This window comes from Caretta caretta, chromosome 15 (genome assembly GCF_965140235.1).
Source record: "Caretta caretta isolate rCarCar2 chromosome 15, rCarCar1.hap1, whole genome shotgun sequence".
In the NCBI taxonomy this organism is placed as follows: Eukaryota; Metazoa; Chordata; order Testudines; family Cheloniidae; genus Caretta; species Caretta caretta.
In genome coordinates, this window is record NC_134220.1 from 17,847,210 (window position 1) to 17,867,520 (window position 20,311).

Below are 20,311 nucleotides of genomic sequence, written 5' to 3' on the forward strand. Positions count from 1 at the left end.
TAGTCAGAGAGTACTCTAAGAGGAAGAAAGATTCTCTAATGAGGCAGTACATTCAGCAACAGGTCCAGTTCTCTGAGGAATAACACTTGCTCTGACTGGAATGTGCTGTTGCAGAGGAAACCTCAACAGAAGATACTAATAATAACCTTCAGACAGTTTACTAAACTTGTCTGCCACCTCCCTTTCTCTCCACTCCACCTGCTCCTCTGGTATCTGAGCAAGTTGAAGCTTAGCTGTGTTATGCTTCCCCCACCCCACCCTTTTTTTTTTTTAAGTTGCCACTGTTGCTCTGCTAGAAGTAGCAGGCTCTGCCTCACCAGTGATAGAAATGGCACAGGACAGGCTTGGCACCCAGCACTATCTAATAAATGGAGTCATCAGCAATGCCTGCCCAGGTTTATTCCGTTGAGCCAGAGTGAAGCTTTCTGGGGAGACTCCAAGTTTCTGCTACACTGTTGCTTTTGTTTAGTGTTTGGGGAGGGAATGAAAGCATCAGTTGTTAGATGGCCAATAATTCTAATTACTTTTGGCCATGAGGCCTGGCTTGAGTAGCAGGGGGTTTTATTTTCTTTCCCAAGCCCCAAGAATAAGAGACATGTTCACCTTATTTAATTTTAATCATGCCCAGTGCCATCAGACTTTTGCTCGATGGTTGCAACTCATGGGGGAAGAGACATTTCATATCTGTGCACCCTGCCAAGGAACGGATTCTTATGATAACCCTTCAGTTTACAACCATTTCACGTGAAGGGAAGCCTCTTATTTCCAAACACACACACCCCATATACATTAATTTAAAAGTTAATATCCTCCCTGTATTTCCACGTGGTGGGCAGAAATGATGAAGCAATGTTTCATCCAACACAAGACCCAAATAATAGTGACTGGGCAGGATATAGAGCAGGACTGACCAACTGGTTGCCAGGTGGCAATTCTTACTGCTGTAATACATTTCTGGGGAATCTGACTGACCTCTGAAAGTGTGCTAAAACCAGAATGGTTATCTGCTAATTGCTGCAGCTCTGCGCTGCGTACTATACAGAATCCAAGAAGCCCCTCTCTCCTTGCCTGCATGCCTCAATGCCCTCCATCTTTGTTTAGCCCATAGCTCTACACATTGGTTCTTTCCACTTAAATGGAGCTGTTGCTACTTCAGCAAAGTCTTGCTGGAAAAAATTTGCCTTTGTCAAAAGTTTCTACAGAAAATTTCAATTTTTCAGAAAAAAAACAACCCACCCCCAATTTTTCAGCTAAAAGCTTTGATTCAGAAAGGTCATTGTGGTGCCTCACATGAGCTGAAGTGTGGGGGCATGAGGCGCCCGTTCTCCTCTGAGGATGGGACTGCCTGGCCAGATTAAATCTCCCATGATACACCATGGTCTCCCTGTATACTGAGCTGCTGCAATGCATCATGGGAGTCGTAATCTCACTGGATACCCAGGCCCAAGGGCAGGTATAAGGATCTGTGGGTTTAGTTTAGTCAAAAACACTCCAAGTAATGTAATCCTGATTACCCTAACCAGACTGGGTTGTTCATGGTTGTAAAGGGGTGAACTCACTGCTAGAGCATCTCCTTGGGGCTGGGTTTGGCGCAGCATCTCTCTCCTGTTGCGTGACTCCTGCCAATAGTGGCAGTGGTCCGACAGTCATCTGCCTTTCCTCATGACTTGGCCCTCCACCCAGGTAACATTTAGTCCTACCCTGTCCAGGGTAAATAAAGAGTCCAATAAACTAAATTCTCCACCCTTATCTGAGCTCATGCCTCAGCAAGTTCATCACCCCTTCCCCAGGTTCTGTAAGGTTGTCTGCCACTCTAGTGCAGACCAACACCGCTCAGGGCTTTTTCCCCTGGTGGCCTGGCTCCAAATTCTACAGTCTGTCTCCCCTTTTGTCAGGGGGTTTCCACATCACCTTTCTCAGTGGTCAGTAGGGAAACCCAGGCTTTCCCCCTACTCTAAGTTCTAGTCCAGGGACCCTGTGATCAGCAGGTAAAATCTGCTTTCTTAGACTTCTCACTGTCTCCCTGGACTTCTTCCTACCTTGGCCTTCCTTCAGACCCTTTCTCTCATCTCTTCCCTAGGTTTACAGTACATCTGCTTCTCTCTAAGTACTTCCTTTGCTCGCCAGCAGCTAGAAAGGGACTGCAGAGCTCTCACTCTCTGTCTCCCTAAAGTCCCTGTGTGCTCCAGGCTTCCTTTCTTTATACAAATCACCCATCTCCTTATCCAGCTGGTACTGATCTTTAATTGGGCCTCATCCACCCCACCCTCCAGGAATGACCCGTGGGTTGATTGGCCTCTCTGTCGCACATTAACCCTTTCATCACATGGTGTGGAGTAAACACCCCATCACACTGGCCCAAGTTCATGGTTATAGAAGGGTGTCCCAAGTTTTGAATTTTGAAGGTGAATGTTTCTTCACACTCTTCCTTCACCCCAGTCTCCAGCATGTCCAGAGAGAGATATTCCAATCTATACCTAGTGAAGACAAGTTCATTCTTCTGGGAGGCTTTAATGCCAGAGTTGGAAAAGATAGTGAGGCTTGGAGTGATGTAATAAAGACCAATGGAGTCAGAAAAATGAACAATGGTCTCCTCCTACTCTGCAAGTGTGCTACTCATGAGCTCGTTGTCACCAACCCAACCTTCAGCTATGCTAACAAATACAAAACTTCTTTGATGCATGCAAGATGAAAGCACTGGCACCTGATTGACTGTGTTACTATACAGCAAAAGGACATTAAGATCACCAGAGCCATGCCAAGGGGCAAACAGTTGGACTGACCACAGGATGATCAGAGCCATTTTTAATTTACATGCTGTTACCCCTCAGTGAAATAATGCTGAACAGATTACACCAAAATTAAACATAGCAAAGCTGAGAACACAGCAAAGGCATTTCTCCAAGAAAAGCTGAGAAAAAACTTAGAGGAAAAAATGGATAGCATTACATCATCACGCAACATTGCACTTGACATATGGAATATATTCAAATTAGCCATTCTTCAAGCCCCAGAAGAAACTCTAGGTACAAATGAAAGTTGGCCCCAGGATTGGTTTGATGAAAATGACAATGAAATCAAAAAGATCCTCAAGGAAAAGAATGCTGGGTTTCTGTCTTGGCAAAATGACAAAGAATCAACATCAAAGGAAGATAAATTCAAGTATTTGAAAGAGATGGCTTAAGGATGGTTTTGTGTCCTACAGGATAAATGATTGGAAAAGAAGGCAGAAGAAGTACTGTTTCAGAGTAACAGCTGTGTTAGTCTGTATTCGCAAAAAGAAAAGGAGGACTTGTGGCACCTTAGAGACTAACCAATTTATTTGAGCATAAGCTTTCGTGAGCTACAGCTCACTTCATCGGATGCATCGGAGCTGTAGCTCACGAAAGCTTATGCTCAAATAAATTGGTTAGTCTCTAAGGTGCCACAAGTCCTCCTTTTCTTTTTAAGAAGTACTGTGTTATGCTGATACTAACAACACAAAAATGTTTTATGATTCCCTGAAGGAATCAAATTTGAATAATCAAAACCGGGAACAGCTCCACTAACAAGTTCAAATGGATCTTACCTTAATCAAGGACAAAAGAGGTATCTCTGAAAGATGGGTGTAGCACTTTACTGAGCTACTCAACCATCCCTCTATTATCAAGCTACAAGTGCTAAAGGAACTGAGCCATCACTCCATAGGTGAAGAAATTGCACAACTACCTACCACTGAGGAAGTGCAATAAGCTATCAGACAAATTAAGTCAGGTAAATCACCTGGCAAAGAGAATATACCAGCTGAAATCTTTAAACTTGCAGGCCCCCAAACTGTCAACTATCTATGTGAAATCAATAAGGATAACTGGGAAGCCAAGGAAATTCCACAGGATTGTAAAGATGCAGTCATAAATAAAAAATCAAAATAAATGCAACAACTGTGACAGTGGTAACTACCAGAGTATCTCCTAGCTATGAGTCCTGGCTCATATTTTGATCAATTGGGTAGTCAAAACAGTGTTGGAGAAGTTTCTACCAGAGACCCAATGTGGATTTAGATCAGGTCAGAGCAACACAGATGTGATTTTCATTGTGACACAGATTCAGAAAAAAATTATTGAACAAAACACGGATCTGCATGCTATCTTCATTGATCTAAAAAAAGGATTTGGCACTGTGAGCAGAAGTGGCCTCTGGAAAATTTTAGAAAAGTTTGGCTGCCCCATCAAATTTATTAATATCATACATCAATTCCATGAAGAAACAACCGGTCAAGTAATCTCAGATGGTGCCATTCTAAACCATTTCCCATATCTAATGGGTGAAACAAGACTGTGTGCTGGCACTGTTCCCTTTTGTTCTCTTCTGTGTAGCTGTTCTGAATTATACAATGACAAGCTTCAAAAGGGCATCTACATAATGTACAGAACTGATGGGAAAGGCTTACTGCAAAGACAGAAGTTCCTGAAGAACTCCTATGTGAAGTCCTTTCTGAGGATGACTGTGCTGTACTTAGTCATAGTGAAAGTGACCTATAGCTTATCTTTGGCAGGTTCTCAGCAGCAACTAAATAGTTTAGACTTACCATGAGCCTTGAAAAAACTAAAGTCCTCTTCCACCCAGCTCCATCAACAATTACTACCGAGCCAAACATCACCATCGATGGTATAGAACTAAAGATTGTCAACCAATTTATAAACCTTGGCAATACAAAGTGACAGTTCTCTGGATCAATAAATATGAAAGGCAAACAGGCCTTTGAAAGACCTTTTTCAATAGGCTACTCAACCAATGCACCATCAAACAGTCAACAAAACTGATGATATATAATGCAGCGGTGACAGCCGCCTATTTAAAATGGGTGTGAAACATGGACTGTTTACCACAGACATATTAAAAAACTTGAAAAATTTTCACATGTGCTATCTCGGCTCGATCCTGAAGGTCCACTGGTGAGACAAAGTCTCAAAAATTAACGTACTTGAAAAGAGCAAAAAAAACCAGCATTGAGGCAATGATCATGAAAGCTCAGCTTAGATGAACAGATCATATTATCAGAATGGGGTATGATAGATTTCCAGAAAAGTTTTCTGTGATGAATTGAAACTCTGAAAGAATGGAGGAGGCGGGAGGATGTCAATGAATACACTTCAGATATCCTTAAGCAGAATTTCACCTCATGCAGCATAAATACTGATAACTTTGAAGACATAGCCAGGGACAGATCTAATAGAAAGCAAGTGTCAATAAACACTCTGAAGAAGACAGCCGTGAAAAATTGATTGATTGATTGATTGAAAAAAGAGCCAAGCTTCATGTGAAATCTTCAGTGGAAACCTGCATATTCCTGTGATAGTACTTTGATCTGGTCCTCACAGATTGGATTATACAGCCACATGGGAACATGTGATGCTGCTGTGACAACGGACACCCATACCAGTCCGAGCACTTTTTTTCCCCTTGTAGGACGTTTTAAAGGTGAGGTGTTGGGGAAGAATGTCCCCCGCCTTCCATGAGTTCATCTGAGAAACCGAAGTAAGATACGTAGCATGTGACATGTGATATAATGGTATGAAGTGGGTATCTTGGTGGTGGTGGTGGGGGGCTCTTCTGGATTGCATCTTTGGCTGCCAACTTTCTGGACACACACTGCTTCCCCTTTAGTCTCGGTGGGAACGGTACTAGTGGTACTCCAGGGGTTCTGGGACAGTGGATAGACAAGCAGAGACTTGAACAGAGCAGATAGCATGGAAGGAGGCCTCTAGTAGCCCTGTAGGCCTGAGATGATTCTGATGAGAATCAGACTGTCTTCTCTGGCATCAAACTTAGAAACTGTAGAAAAGAGTTAAATGTTCTTCTCCTTTTATAAGGATGTTTAATTTCAGTTGTTTGCACCCTTGTTTCAAGATGTCTTCTGTAAATTAAACTCCATGACCCTGACTTGGAGGTACGGCACAATCTTGTTCTTGTATTTTTCACTTGTCCTTTGAGCACTACTTAAGCCATGCTTCTAACTACTCCTTCAGGTCCTCCTTGCATGTAGTTACATGTACCTGGAACTATTTTACTGACCAGGTCAGCAATGCCAATGTCTCCGACCTTTCTTGCTCCAAGACCCTTATCTCTTCCAAATTGCCGGTAAACCCTGGTCCCACTGCAGCATCCCCAAAGGGAAACATTAGCTAATGAATGACTGAAAATCTTTATTAAATGTAATAAATTATATGTGGGGGGAAATGCTGTATGTCTGCTTTTAGATTGTAGCCTTCAGGGGAGGACCTTAGTGTTCTTACATGTCTGTAAAGTGCCTAGTGCCATGCTGTTATACACCTAAATAATTATCTTAGGTCAGAGCACTTTGATCTCTGTTAGTACCTGGGGAGTTCTGAGCAGTGGGGAGTGTTTTGATTCTTTCAGAGGCATCTTGAAGTTCTAGTTCACCACAACTGTAGTGATGCTGGCTGTTCTATAATGTCAGTTTTAGAAGAAGAAATCTTGGATAAGAGCTTGTTAAGGAATCTTCTTTTGTTTCCTTCAGTCTTTGACAAGTTCTCTTACTTGGGAATGAGCTGCTGTTGTTTTCCTTAATACAATTTTCATACAAATAAATAACATTTGCCTCTTTTTGGCTGAGAATATCTCAGAATGCTTTGTTCTATATAATAAAATGTCTGGTATGGTGAAGCCAATGAACTGTATCAGAGCTTGAGACTCAGGGGGGACTACATATTTTGCAGTATGCTCTACTTAGAGAAGTCAAAGTTCCACCCTTCTAGGGAGGACAGGTGTTGAGACTTGGAATATCTGAAATAAAATCCTGTTTCTGCTGCAGATACCTTGCAGATTCTTAAAAAAGTAATTCTTCTGCCTTAGCGGACTCCCTGATAAGATGGGGATAACAATTGCTCCTTAGCACACAATCATTGATGCAGAGAAAGCTGTAAAGTGCCATGGATAGACATGCTAGTGCATAGTTGTTCTGTTGTGTTTTCTCCTATTAAAATGAACATGGATGAGAACTTTTCTCCTATGGACCCTTAGCTAATTCATGGGATTGTTGCTGTCTTTTCCTCAGGCAGAAAATGTGCCTCAAAAGGAACCCTTCCAATGCACACAGTGACCAGGAGGTTAGTGCTAATTCTTTTGGTGATTTTGTTTCTCTTGCACATTAGCTGTTATGCTGTCTGTCTGTAGATGTTTACTGGGGCGTGTTCTGAGTTGTAGAATGGGATCCAGAACTCCGCCATAGATATCAATGAGCTCCAACTTGTGGTGCCAACTCGAGAGAATGAAAACAACAATCACACTGTCAGCCAGGACCAAGCAGGTAAGCTGGAGAGTATGTTGTTTCAACCCATAGCTCCTTGCCCATTAAGTCAAGTCAGTCTCTCTCTCTGAATCTTCCTCTTCAGCTGTGTGTGTGGAGATGCAGTGTGAGCTGTCACATATTAGAAAGTCTTTGGTGTGGAATTACCCCCTTTTGCCCTCCCTCTTGCTGGTAGAGTAATTCCCTGGCAAGGAATACTCAGAAGTGTTATTTCTGAACTCTGTCAACAGAAACTGTCATATCCATGGCACAATGCATACACTTGGTTAGCAGGGCAAATGTGGCCTTGGTTCATTCTGTCATATTGCTGGCTTAAAAACACCTGTGAAATCTTCAAGAGTTGTGTTTTTTTCCCCCACCACCCTCCCCTTTGTGTCATCTGGAGAGCATGGCTGTCTAAGTACTGGGTTTGGAACACTCAGATTCCCTGGAGCAGTCACAGTTCCAAAGTTTTTTCATGTTAACGTTGTGGATAAAATTGCTCTGATCCAGAGCGAGCCATCTACAGAACCCCAGTGAGTGACAGTAGTGGGTGCTGGGATGCTTTGACTATAACTCATAGGTCCTTCATGGCTGGTAAAAGCCAATACAGAAGTACTGGGTCTAATGTTAGTGGAGATTGTCCATCAATGTTTCCCTCCAGAGAGACAAAGTGGCTGAGATAATGTTGTTTATGGGACCAACTTCTGTTGGTGAGAGAGACAAGCTTTCAAGCTTACACAGAGCTCTTCTTCAGGTCTGGGAAACCTACTCCAAGCGTCACAGGTAAATACAAAGTGGGATAGATTGTTTAGCAGAAGTAGTTAACACATATTTCAAGGGACCATTCAACGTGAAATAGCCCACTAATGGTCCCTTGAAATGGGACCTTGAAATATGTGTTAACTACTTATGCTGAGCTGAGTTTGTCAGGCCTGTTAGGAGCTGCTGTTACAGCTATTACCAGCAGGACAGTGGGGTGGGAGGAGGTATTGTTTCATATTCTCTGTGTATATATAGTCTGCTGCAGTTTCCACGGTATGCATCCGATGAAGTGAGCTGTAGCTCACGAAAGCTCATGCTCAAATAAATTGGTTAATCTCTAAGGTGCCACAAGTACTCCTTTTCTTTTTGCGAATACAGACTAACACGGCTGTTACTCTGAAACCTGTTACAGACCAGTAAACCCTTTGCCAGCTGGCACCAAGCCACCTGTGTGTCACAGACGTTCTTGTGAGATCCCAGTTCAAAATCCCAACTCTGTGCTGACAATCTTGCTAACAGTTTCCAATCTCCCTTTGTTGGGAAAGGTCACTGAGAGGATCTCTAAAGGGCTTTGGTTTTAAGTCCTTCTGATTTCCTAGCCAAATTTCAGCAGATTAGGACAAGGCAAGTGGTTGAATGATTGAATTTTTTTCAGATCTGGGTGGCAGCCAAGGGCTGATTTTTTAGGCTGGGTTAGAATGGGAAGAGGAAGGTGGGCTATTTGCCCAGCCTAAACAAAAGGAGACGGTCACTTAAAAAATCTTTCTATGTCTTTCCTTGCCTTAGTCACTTCCTCTGGAGGCAGCGCAGAACACTCTTCTCAGCCTACTGACCCAGACATGCCCTCTCCTGTGTCAGCCGTGACCACTGAAACGGGGAGTGATGAAGTATTTATTATTTCAACCGGCCCTGGTGCCAGCGGGTTGAGTTTTACCACATACAGAATACAGGTAGACACACGTGGAAGTACCACAGGAAAAGATTTCTAGTGGTTGGAGGAAGGAACTGAGCGTCAAAACTCCCAGGTTCCAGTCCTGGCTCTGTCACTAACTTGCTGTGGGCAAGTCATATAACCACACAGTTCCTCAATCCGTCAGTAATATTATTTACCTAACTTGCAGCACTGTTGTTGTTGTGGCTGATTTGTGTTACTGTAGCTCCTAGGTTGGGAAGCTTAATAAATGTTTGCCAATAAATTGGGTGCTTTATGTGTCAGGGCTCTTTACAAACGTTTTTTTTAAATTTATTTTTAAAATTTAAATACTGTAACGTGGCTTCCCTACTTTTTTTGGGGTGTGTGAGTGTTATTTTAGCATACTCCCTTGCAGCTCTTTCTGATGTTTCTTTGCAAACACATAGGGTTCAAAAATCCTTTTGCTTGCATTTCCCTTGAGCACCCAGGGTGGTGATGAACATATGTTTCTGAAATCGTTCTGGGATCAACACTTGCTATGTAAGTGTAGAAGCATGACATAGTGCAGAAGCACACCAGTCCGTCATGTAGCTCATGTGACTTTATCCCTGGGTACAAAGTATGGGGTGCCTGCATCCCTGGCCTTGGCTGGAGGCCAGCGTAGTCCGCTAGGATACAGTATTGATTAGGATTTTCCTAAAGTATTAATAATGTACATGGATCTCTACAGAATTACATCCATTAATGAAAAACAGCCAGCCTGTAGAACAGTGAAAACTTGCATGACTATGGGCCACTGCTATTTTTCTTAAATTAGCCTTCTGTATCATCGGCAGGGATTTATTCACTAAGACCCATTAAAAATGTTTTAATGCTCTAATCCAGTGTTTCTTAACTTTTTTAATATCAGGGACCAGCTTCCTGCTTCCCTAAACTGGGTCAGGAAGATCTCAGGGTCCCCAGAGCAGTCGTTGAGAAACACCGCTCTAATCTACCATTCTGTAGCTGCATTAAATCTTAAAATATTTAAGGTGTAAAAGAGAAGAAATAGTTTGCATAGATAGAAGTCAAATTTTTTAAAAGTTGTGCATAGCTTTAAAATTCTTACATTCTCTAATATCTCCTTTCCACCTACATCATCATCCGTGGCACAATTTCACAGAGGTGGATAGGAAGATAGAGTGGAAATTGGCAAGATTTGTGCTTTCTCGCCAAGTATGACTCTATTGGTGAGAACTCTATCCGGTGCTGATGAGATGAAACCTCAGTTTGTTGTGGATAGATGGAAAATCCATATTCTCTTTCCTCCCATTTAAAAAAAACAATGAGCATCCACAAATGCCATAAAAATCATTGAGCGGTGGATGCTCACCTTTCAAAATCAGGCTATTATTTCCTCTCCTCTCCAGCCCCCAGCTGCTAGAAGATACTTAAAATGTGAAAGTAAAAGACAAAAGATTTTTTTGATCTGAAGAGAAACCAAAGTACACTTGATCTTGGACAAAAGGCTTATGTTACTGCTCAGGAGTGCTTCCCACAGCATGTTCTTAGCTAGGTAGCTAAAGAATCTGGATTAGGGGTTTATGAATCCATACTTGTTGCCTGATAACAGTGGTAGGCCTGGATAGGAAGAGGCTAAGAAATCCTTCTAAATGCTAGATTTTCAGCATGGTTGAGATCCATCCTCCCTGTTTTGGAAGCAAAATGTACCTACAAAATGGCTTGCAGCAGGCCCACATCTAAACAGCGGCACTTCAGACAAGCTGATTCGCACCCTCATTCTACAAGGCAGAAGTGCAGCTACTCAGGTTTGCACTCACGATTGGAATGTACCCGATGCACATTGTTGGGGGCACAAATTGCATCTGCAGAAAGAAGGCGGTCCTGAAAAATGTCCTCTAATCCTCATTTATATTGCTCTGAATAGGTGGGCTCCTACTCTATCTTCCCCTCTATAATATGGTTTGTATGTGCTAGCTTCTGTAGGACAGCCTAGGCAAACGGTACATGTTGTTATCCACCGGCATGCAGCTGCTTTTTTGGCTCTTACTCTGATATTCTCCCAATGTTTATGGAGGTGTGAAGGCTTGAGCCTTTACAGTAGACTAGGATTCCAAACTCACTCACCTCAACTGAAATGCTTGTCTAGACAAAGTGAATCATAAGAAGCTTTACACAAAGATTATCTAAATCCTTTTACTGAGAAATAGTAGTTGGCCAGCGGCTCCCAAGCCTCCCACCGAGTGTGAGCCTGAGTTTTGCTGGGGGGCAGGGGGGGGGGTGAGAGAATGACAGGCTGGGTTTAAACATCCCCCTGCCCCCCCCCCCCCAGAAGCTAATCTGCTGTTGGGAGTCAAGGGTACATCCAGGCAATGTGCTGGGTAAGTAAACAAACTTCTCTGCAGCGTCTCAGTACCTTTGGAGGGTAGAGGAACTACGCTGCAGGCCCTGAGGGAGAGAACTGGCAAGAGTGGAGGAAATGAATCCTGTACATGTGTTCCAATGGAAAATATAGGACATGTAGACAACTGCTATAGAGAATGGAAACCATGTGACTGCTTTATTTATATAATCACTTTTAGCTCTGTGTTTATTGCCTTCGCTCCACCATCTTTCCCCTTCTCATGCATTGTATTCTCTATTGATCTTAGATGTTTAATTCTGCGTATAAACTGAGTAGATCTTACAATGTGGATCTGTCCCCCTCTATTGGCTAGACCAGTGTTTCTCAACCTTTTTGGTACCAGGGACTGGCTTGCTACCTTCCTAAAATGTGTCAGGGTGGGGATATCTCAGAGACCAGCGTCAAACACTGGGGAAGACTACAGAAGCCTTTGGCTAAAAAATTTAAGACTGTTAGCTCAGGTCATTAAGGTTCATGGTTTTAGATCAAGAGACCTGTGAGAACCAAAGACTGACTGAGGGGAGCTGGTCAGGCCTTTAGGTTGACTGGTTGATATCCACCAGGTCCTCAAAGGTTCTGGACTCACAGTGCTTATTGAAAGAAATCCAACTCCATATTTTTTTTAAATAAATCTTATTAAAACTCTTAATAATGACATCAGTAAAACACAGTGCCAAAGCTAAGCTGATATTACTTATATTAAAATGAAAATAAAGCAATGCAACTACCAAATCAAGCTTAAAAAAATCAACAAATTAGTCTGCACACTGGATTGGGTTTAAATAATCAAATTTAATTGTTATAGAAATAATCAGTCCTTGAAAGTTCTAAGGAGAATTCTGAGAAGGTGGCTGTTTGGTAAATATCCCCATGGAGAAATGTAAACATGCCCTAATGCATTTGCTTGAGAGAACAGTCTCTCTGGCATCAAAGGGTTTTCTAGCTGAGTGGGAGATATTTTGAAACTGGCTAATCAAGATAAAAATGTTCTTGTGTGGGCAGGGCAAGGCAATGGTGAACCTGGTGGGTTTAATGCTTTCTGTTCTGGCATGCTTTAGGCAGGTGCTGTCCAAGCTGCCCCACTGACCTATCTCGTCCCGAGAAAAGATGTGTTTAAAGAGCCAGAGTCACTTTCACAGATAGCTCAGTGTTTCTAAGTGCCATTAGGGCCTTTGCATGTAAAGTACTTTTGAGACCTTTGGCTGGAGATGTTGAAAGATTTCTCTGTTTTTCAGGACAAAAACCTAAAGAGAAGTGTCACAAGTCCAGCTTGTGTATCAGACTGGCTGACTTCTGATCATGTGGCTCCAGGAGCAGGTACTGTGGATAAAGGGAACACGCAGGCAGAGAACCATCATCCAAGGCAACGGACATGGAGTGCCCGCACATTTCATGACTTACTCACTCCGTTACCTCAGTTACAGAAAAAATGGTATAGCTGGACCACTAACAGCCCCTTCACTAAACTGGTAGACAGCAGCGTAAGTATCCACAAGGAGGGAAGGTGTGGGATTCAGACATTGTGCTCCTAACAACATTAAAGACAACTTCCAAAGGGGCACTTTGTGCAATATAAAGACTCACCTACTTTTTGATGTGAACTCCTCTTCCCGCTCTTCTTCCTTTCCCTTGTGCATGTGTTGAGCATGTCAGCTGAAAAGGTCCAAGGCCTTTAATGCATGTGTGCATGCATGCAACAGAGATGGAGACTGTTAGTTCACATTACTATAAAATATACATCATCTGGGGCTTGATCCTGCAGCACTGAGAAGCTGCAACTCCTGGGGCTAAGCCTCTGGATAAAGGATTATTTTCCTTTAAATTTACAAATTATTTCTTCAGAATGGATCATCTTGAGTCATTCTGCATAATTTTTATGGATATATCTTAAGTTTCTTTTAATTGATATATTAGTATTGTACTGCAAAGAATCCATAGACCCATGATGACTAGCTGTCTCTCTGATTGACTCTGCAGATGTCAAACCAAGAGTGCTTGTTATAAAGTTAACATGATGCTTCCGTATCCTCCCATGCACAAAGTACTGCTTTTCGGGAAGGGAAGGAAGCATGTAGCCTCTTGGTCATGACAAGTGCACCATGGAATTTCAACTCTTAATTCCCTAAGGTTAAAGGTTTTCTAGACTGCTGCATTTCAAAGTATGTTTATTAACTGTATTATTATTTTGGTAGGGTCTTTCTTCATCCACAAGAAACCAGAGTGTAACAACCAGAAAAGTAATTTCAGCCACTGAGATAGAGGGAATCTCAGATATTGTTTATTCTGACTCGTCCACCAGCACCACATCATACCCGCTAACCCAATCTACGCAAAGGCAGGGGAAACTGAGCTCCTCTAGCTTGAAGAAATCCAGGTTTGGGAACCCTTATTTCGGGTTTTTAACCAGCTCCCCTGATTGCAAAGAGGTGAGGCTCTTGGATCCCTCAAAACACATGGGGGTGACACCTCCACTTGATAACCAAAGCCATGGTCCCACTGGCCTCAAAAGCAACTTAATCAACTGTTCAAAAACCAAGGAGCTCTCAATAGAAATGGACAAATCCAAACCAGCTTTTGTTATTTCTGAAGAAGGGGATGACCAGCAGCCTCTGGTCCTTGCAGAGCACTTTAGTCAGTGTAGAGATACGCTGTCTGAGCAAAATGTTGTATATGCTTCAGTGAAGGCTGTGCCCGATAAACAACCAGTGGTCTTGACTGTTCGGGGAGGCAGCTCTGCCAGGCCTGCCAATTTCACACTGGATCTCCCCATTTGGGAAAAGTCTCCCAATTTATATAGCAATCACATGAAGACCTATAGCTCTTCCAGGGGCCAGTGCAGCTTGCCTAGTGCAGACACCAATACACTTGAGTCACCACAGAATTTTGATTCCTTAACTGCTCATACCCTCTGTCAAACATCGGTTCAATGAGGCTTCCAGAGTGACTGAAGGAATCTGTCTGTGAGAACAGATGCAATAAGGACCCGAGCTGTTCACTCTTCTGTTGGAGAAGAAGCTGCTGTGCCTATGGAGGGTAGCAAGCGCGGACAGACGCACCTTTTTTTCCTTCCCATCAGCAGATTGGAGTTATGGGAAAAGGTAACCTAGCAAAGCGCAAAACAAAGTTATCTTTTCTCATGCTCAGTTGGGCCTAATAATGTGCACGGCATGGTCTCGTTTTCGGTTCCATTCTTCCACAGAGAATTTTAATTGTGGCTTAGGGAAGAGACTGATAAAGTGACTCCCCTACAAAGGTGTCTAATACTGAGTAACTGTGTTCTGGTACACTACAGGAAAACAAATGATTGATTACTTTACGGCACATGGTGTGGAATGTAGACCAGTCCTCAGGGTCACTTTGTTCTTTGCTACATGTTATGAACCAAATTCTGCTCTCAGGTACGCTTGCATAATCCCTACTGATGTCAACTGAAGTTGCCTCCAGCTATCCAAGAGTAGAATTTGGACTTGCATGTTTATGTATTAAAAAAAAAAACCCTGTAAAATTTTTTAAATAGTTGGTAACCTCTCCACTTTAGTACAAAGTCTTGTTCATATCAGTATCTTCTGTTTCCTTAGCATTAAAGGGCACGAGTAGACCTTAGTCTAACACTTTAGAGTGTTAAAGGCACACTCTATGAGAGCGCACTCAGTCTGATGCTATCAAAATAATTAATACTAATTTCCAATATTAACCCTGTCAAACTTTCTACACTCTTGGCTAGCACTGTCTAGGTCTGAACAATTAAGGGAGCACCCTTCATGGCAATAGGAGGGCATATACAAAAAATACTATTCACTAACAATAAAGTCTTCAGCAGCCTGATGCTTGCAGCTGCTATTGTTTTAATACTGTATCAACCAGCTACTGACTGCAGAATTATTTCCTTTAGCAGGCAAGCCTTAAAACAAAACAACAAGCAAACTAAGTGGGGCAGACTTCATAGCCCGCTTTTGAAATGAACTCCTTAGTAGCTATGCCACCCCGATTACAAATCCAGTGCATGAAATGGAAAACTGAACCAAAGGGAAGTCTGGTAATTCAATTGCCTTTAATAAGCCAATCTGTATTTTAATTGCCTCCCACTGATATTTTCCTGTCTTAGCAAGAAATGTATGCATACTTAACCCGCAACTAAAAGCATTTCACTTTCCTAATTGAAAGGATTGTGTCACATGGAGCTATGTGACTGTAGCTGGTTTAAGCTGTTCTAAAAATGGATAAAGGGCTCCAAATATGTGATGAACAGATGCCCAAGGTGGGAAAAATCTTCATGCAATCTACCCTGTGTCCACTATACCAGGAGTCAAATGAGCGATCTTAATATTTCTATACCCAGACATCTAAGCCTGCCTCTTGAAATATTTAACCCCAGTTTGGCCCTGATTTATTTAAGATTTCATCTGCTATCCCAGCTTCCATCCACCACCTATTAATGTCTGAGATGCACAACACATGGTCTTAGTTTTGCCTAGCATGTTTTATGTGTAGAAATAGAAGCATTGCATCTGGTAGTGGTTGAGAAGGGAGAGAGAGTATCCCATAGTAACTTATTTTTTGAAAAACAGAACTACACACACAGATTTCTGTTAATTCTTATTACTGCCAGCCTGCATCGAGCTGAATTTTAAAGTACAAAATTCTGGCTTCAGCTTTGTTTTTTTATTAATTTTACAAGAACTAAAGGGAAGAGCTAATATATTTAGAGAAATCTGCAGTGCTCTATATATTTTAATGAACTCTGTCCCTACCTATTGAGTTTCACATGTAACACTTGCATTGTAATGCAGAGTCATTATGCTTTGTTGTTTTTAGACTTCAACTTGCAAAATAAATATCAAAGTATTAAAAAAATTACTTTTGGAAAACGCTCAAGTGACCAGTTACCTTCGGTAATTGCTTGGGTGGGGAGAGAGAGAATGAAGGGTGTTTTTTTTTCCAATGAGCGTTTATTAATGTATGAATTTCTTTAGTTGAATAAATTGCCTTGGCACTATTACTTGCTTTTTGTGTTGTAAGAATGAATTGAATGACTTGTGCTCCACCAAGTAGTTGGTAACTACTCTACTGCCTCAGGCAGAGGGAATATGGCTAGAAGTGGGACCTAAATAAATTCAGACCGGAAATACAGCATAATTTGTACAGTGAGGGTGATTAACCATTGGAACAATTTATCAAGAGTCATGGTGGATTTTCCATCTCTGGCAATTTTTAAAGGAAGACTGGATGGTTTTACTAAAAATAATGATCTAGGAATTATTTTGGGGAAGTTCTATGGCCTATGTGATACAGGAAGTCAGACTAGATAAGCACAATGGTCCCTTCTGGCCTTGGAATCCATGAACATCTATGCTAGTACCTTGTCTCCAACAGGACCAGAGCCTGTAGAGAAATCAGCAAGAAATATGATGAATCATTCTTGCATAATGTGCTCATCACAGAAGCTTTTCCCCACACCCCCTGAGTTAATGCCCTGAAGCAAGAGGATTTATATTCTTACATCTTGTTTATCCAGTTACATTACTTAAGATGAGGTTATTGCTCATATTCTCCACACTGACTTCCTGTCCTAGTTATCCTCGTAGCCAAAGAGTAGACAGTCTGTCTTCTCTGAAGCCTTTCACCACAGCTAGCAAAGGAGGGAAGGTGTCACACTTGCATCTTGCTGTATAAAATATACCCCTCATGTTCATTCACAGCATGTGCTACCTTCATAATACCTACACAGCCACTAACCACCTGGGAAACAGACTTGGGTGGGATGCAGGGCAGGTCTCCAGCACGGATAGTATATATACACACTAGGACTTTCCCTTTCTTGAAGATTGTAATACAAGTTTGAATATGTACTTATTTTCAGACAAGCTGTAGCTGGTGCTGCAAACTTTGGAAGTGCCAGACACCCTATTAAAAGTGGGATATAGAAAAAAAGCTAGAATAGGAAAATTCCACAATATGCAGATTCTTATATTAAACTTGGTTTCAAAAGAATGGCTGCATCTTTGCTTTCCTACTAAAAACCAACCCACTGTTATTGGACAGTAGGATTTCCCCCAGGCAATAATCCCACGTTTCTGTTGAAAAACCTGTTTGAATATCACAGAGGTAGGTAGCACTTAACTAGAAAAGTATGAAGGCTGCTGGTGGAGGAAAGTTGTATAGTGTTCCCTCCACTGTACTCATGAACTAGGATTAGTAAAAGAAAAAAGAGGTCTCCATGGTACACACACTAAAGAGTTTCAGTACGATATACATAACTTGGCCCTTCCTCTTACCAACTCTAAAAAAAATTAATCCTCGACACCTCACTTAGATAGATGTTACTCCACTTTGTAAATGAGGAAATTGAGGCACAGTAAGGACAAGGAAGTGGCACAGGCGGGCTAAAACAAGTGTGCCTGCCCCAAAAACTGGCTTCCAGACCATTATGGTAGATTACCTCTGACATAGCTCCAGCTAGCCTATTCCAAAAGCATATATGTCTGCTTTGCAAAGGTGCCTGCTCTATTCATATTCTTATGCTACACCCATCAGCACGGTATCTGAAAGCATATCAGACCAGACACAAACCACCAGAAGCATCCAAACTCTCACTCAGCTGGGCAAACTAACAGCATACAGCGCAGCTAGGCAAGACAGAAAAAAGAGAAAATTAGTAATGCTTTTGTAAGAAATTTTTGTAAAAGTGCATTAAAGTCCTATATTTAAAAAAAAAGGCCAGGGTTCAAAAATGCACTCAACTATCGTGGGTATTTAAACCTGTCCCATCACCCATTTTACTTTTAAAACAAGTTCATCAGTTTGCAGTGCTAATTAATGTTCTTGTTTATATAGAACTCTTCTTAGGTACAGTAGATTAAAAACTGCTAACAGGAAGAGGGAAGTAATTTAACAATTACGTGGAAAAAAGCATCAGATTATGAATCTAAAACCTAGAAAAGGACAGTAGAACCTCTGTTGTGAACACCGCAGGAATGGAGGTTGTTCATAACTCTGAAATGTTCGTAACTCTGAACAAAACATTATGGTTGTGCTTTCAAAAGTTTACAGCCGAACATTGACTTAATACAGCTCTGAAACTTTACTATGCAGAAGAAAAATGCTGCTTTTAACCACCTTAATTTTAATGAAACAAGCACCGAAACTTTCCTTACCTTGTCAGCTCACCCCCCCCCTTTTTTTTTTTCATTTAACACAGTACTGTATTTCCTTTTTTGGGGGGAGGGAGGTCTCTGCTGCTGTCTGATTGTGTACTTCCAGTTCCTAATGCAGTTTGTGGTTGACTGGTCAGTTCATAACACTGATGTTCGTAACTTGGCGATTCTGGTGTAGTGTGTAAAACTTGAAATGAAAGCCTCTCTATATTCCACTTTATATTTGATTAGAAATATCTTTGGGCTGTGTTATAGCTATAGCGTCCGTACCAGAAACACAATAAGATGGTAGCTCATACTGAGATTGAGCTATTCCTTCCACCTTTCCCCCTCACCCACAACGTTAGCTAGTTGATAGTAACAGGATTTCAGAAGAAGGCATGGGCCCGGTTTTGCTCATTGGTAGTAAGAGCAAGGTAGCAGCAGTTCTTTGAAGTGACCCTACCACCATATAGCAGAACCAGGTTGCGGGGCACTAGTTTTCTTCAGAAGCAATCAACTACTCATAGGTAGCTAAAATGGCAAGAAGAAGTTTAAGGGAATTAAACACCTAGCAGAGTCAAATATGCAGTTACTGTTGTACTAAACTTGAAGATTTAGATTTGTGTTTTAAACAAGCATTTAATATTTATATCTACTACAGTTAGTACGTCAAATTTTTAATACGGGGAGCTGCTTCGGCAGGAAGATGCAGTCAGTTTGTGAGCAGAAATCTACTTTCCTTTCAGTCATTTTATAAAATCCAGTCAATCAATGTTAATTTTGTTGCTTATATTTGCTTTTCCCCGCCCTGAGGTAGAAAAACAGTTTGCAGCAAGATAGTTGTCTGGCCTGATCTCACTTATCAAAACATTTGAAATATTCTAATAAATTCTAACAAACACATAGTTTGTCAAAAAGATAGAATGTATTCTCTGGATAAAATGTAAACAATTAAAGGGGAAAGAAAGGTGACAAGACGCAAGCTAATGGAGTCACTTAACCCATCCAAGCAGTTGTTAACATCAGCATTGAAAGGAATAGCTGACTGGCAATTTCAAAAAATTCATGGCCTTTCTGGAAATGTATGATGTTAAATCTCATATGGCACTCTTAGAAAATGAATTACAAAAAATGCTATAGCAACTAATGAGTTTAAGGATGAAATTACCTCATTGAAAGAACAGCCAACAATAAAAAAAAGCAAAATGATCTGAAATATAGATTTAGAAACAATCTTTGCACATTAGGCATTGCCAAAGGAAATAACGTAATTAGTTTTCTTCAGAAGCTGGTCCCAGACATGGTAATTGGGGTCTCTGTTCCCAAACTTGATACAGAAAGGCTGTCAGGCAAAAAAGGTGGGAAAATAACTCAGGGGGAAAAGGCGGGAAAATCACCCAGGCACATTCTCTTTGAACTGCTAAAATGCAATGATACTGAAAGCAGGGGAATAAGCAAACAGTCCCTGTGCTGCATGAAATAAGACATCTTTCCAGAAAAGTTTTGTCAGGAAGCATAAATAAAAGGCTTGATTGCAGTTTGGTGGTGATCCTCTTCTCACAGAGCGAACTCCCCCAATTCCCACTTCAAAAAGAAAAAAAATCCAAAAGCACTAGTTTAAGCCATCTAAACTAAAGCCCCCATTTAAAAGTTGAAAACTACTGCCCTAACAATTACAGAGTGTGTTTTTTTACTAGTATAGCCAACTCACTATTTATTATTCATAGCCAAAGACCAACCTCATTGACTTTAAGGGGAGCAGGATCTCACCTTAGGTGTAAATTACTGAGGCCTAGATGGCTCAG

General features: G+C 41.5%; 1 protein-coding gene across 2 annotated transcripts in view; it reads left to right on the forward strand.

The window, feature by feature from the left end:
• LOC125623029 (uncharacterized) overlaps positions 1-16,369 on the forward strand; it is a 55,853-nt gene extending 39,484 nt beyond the window's left edge. Inside the window, exons 3-7 of one of the 2 annotated variants that reach the window (XM_048821849.2) lie at positions 7,058-7,109; positions 7,207-7,309; positions 8,840-9,003; positions 12,606-12,851; positions 13,563-16,369. In XM_048821849.2, the coding sequence (XP_048677806.2) occupies positions 7,058-7,109; positions 7,207-7,309; positions 8,840-9,003; positions 12,606-12,851; positions 13,563-14,300 (1,303 nt within the window). In that variant the 3' untranslated portion in view covers positions 14,301-16,369. The remainder of the gene's footprint in view (positions 1-7,057; positions 7,110-7,206; positions 7,310-8,839; positions 9,004-12,605; positions 12,852-13,562) is intronic. The other variant, XM_075119986.1, reaches the window with a different exon arrangement.
• The last annotated feature ends 3,942 nt before the right edge of the window (positions 16,370-20,311 follow it).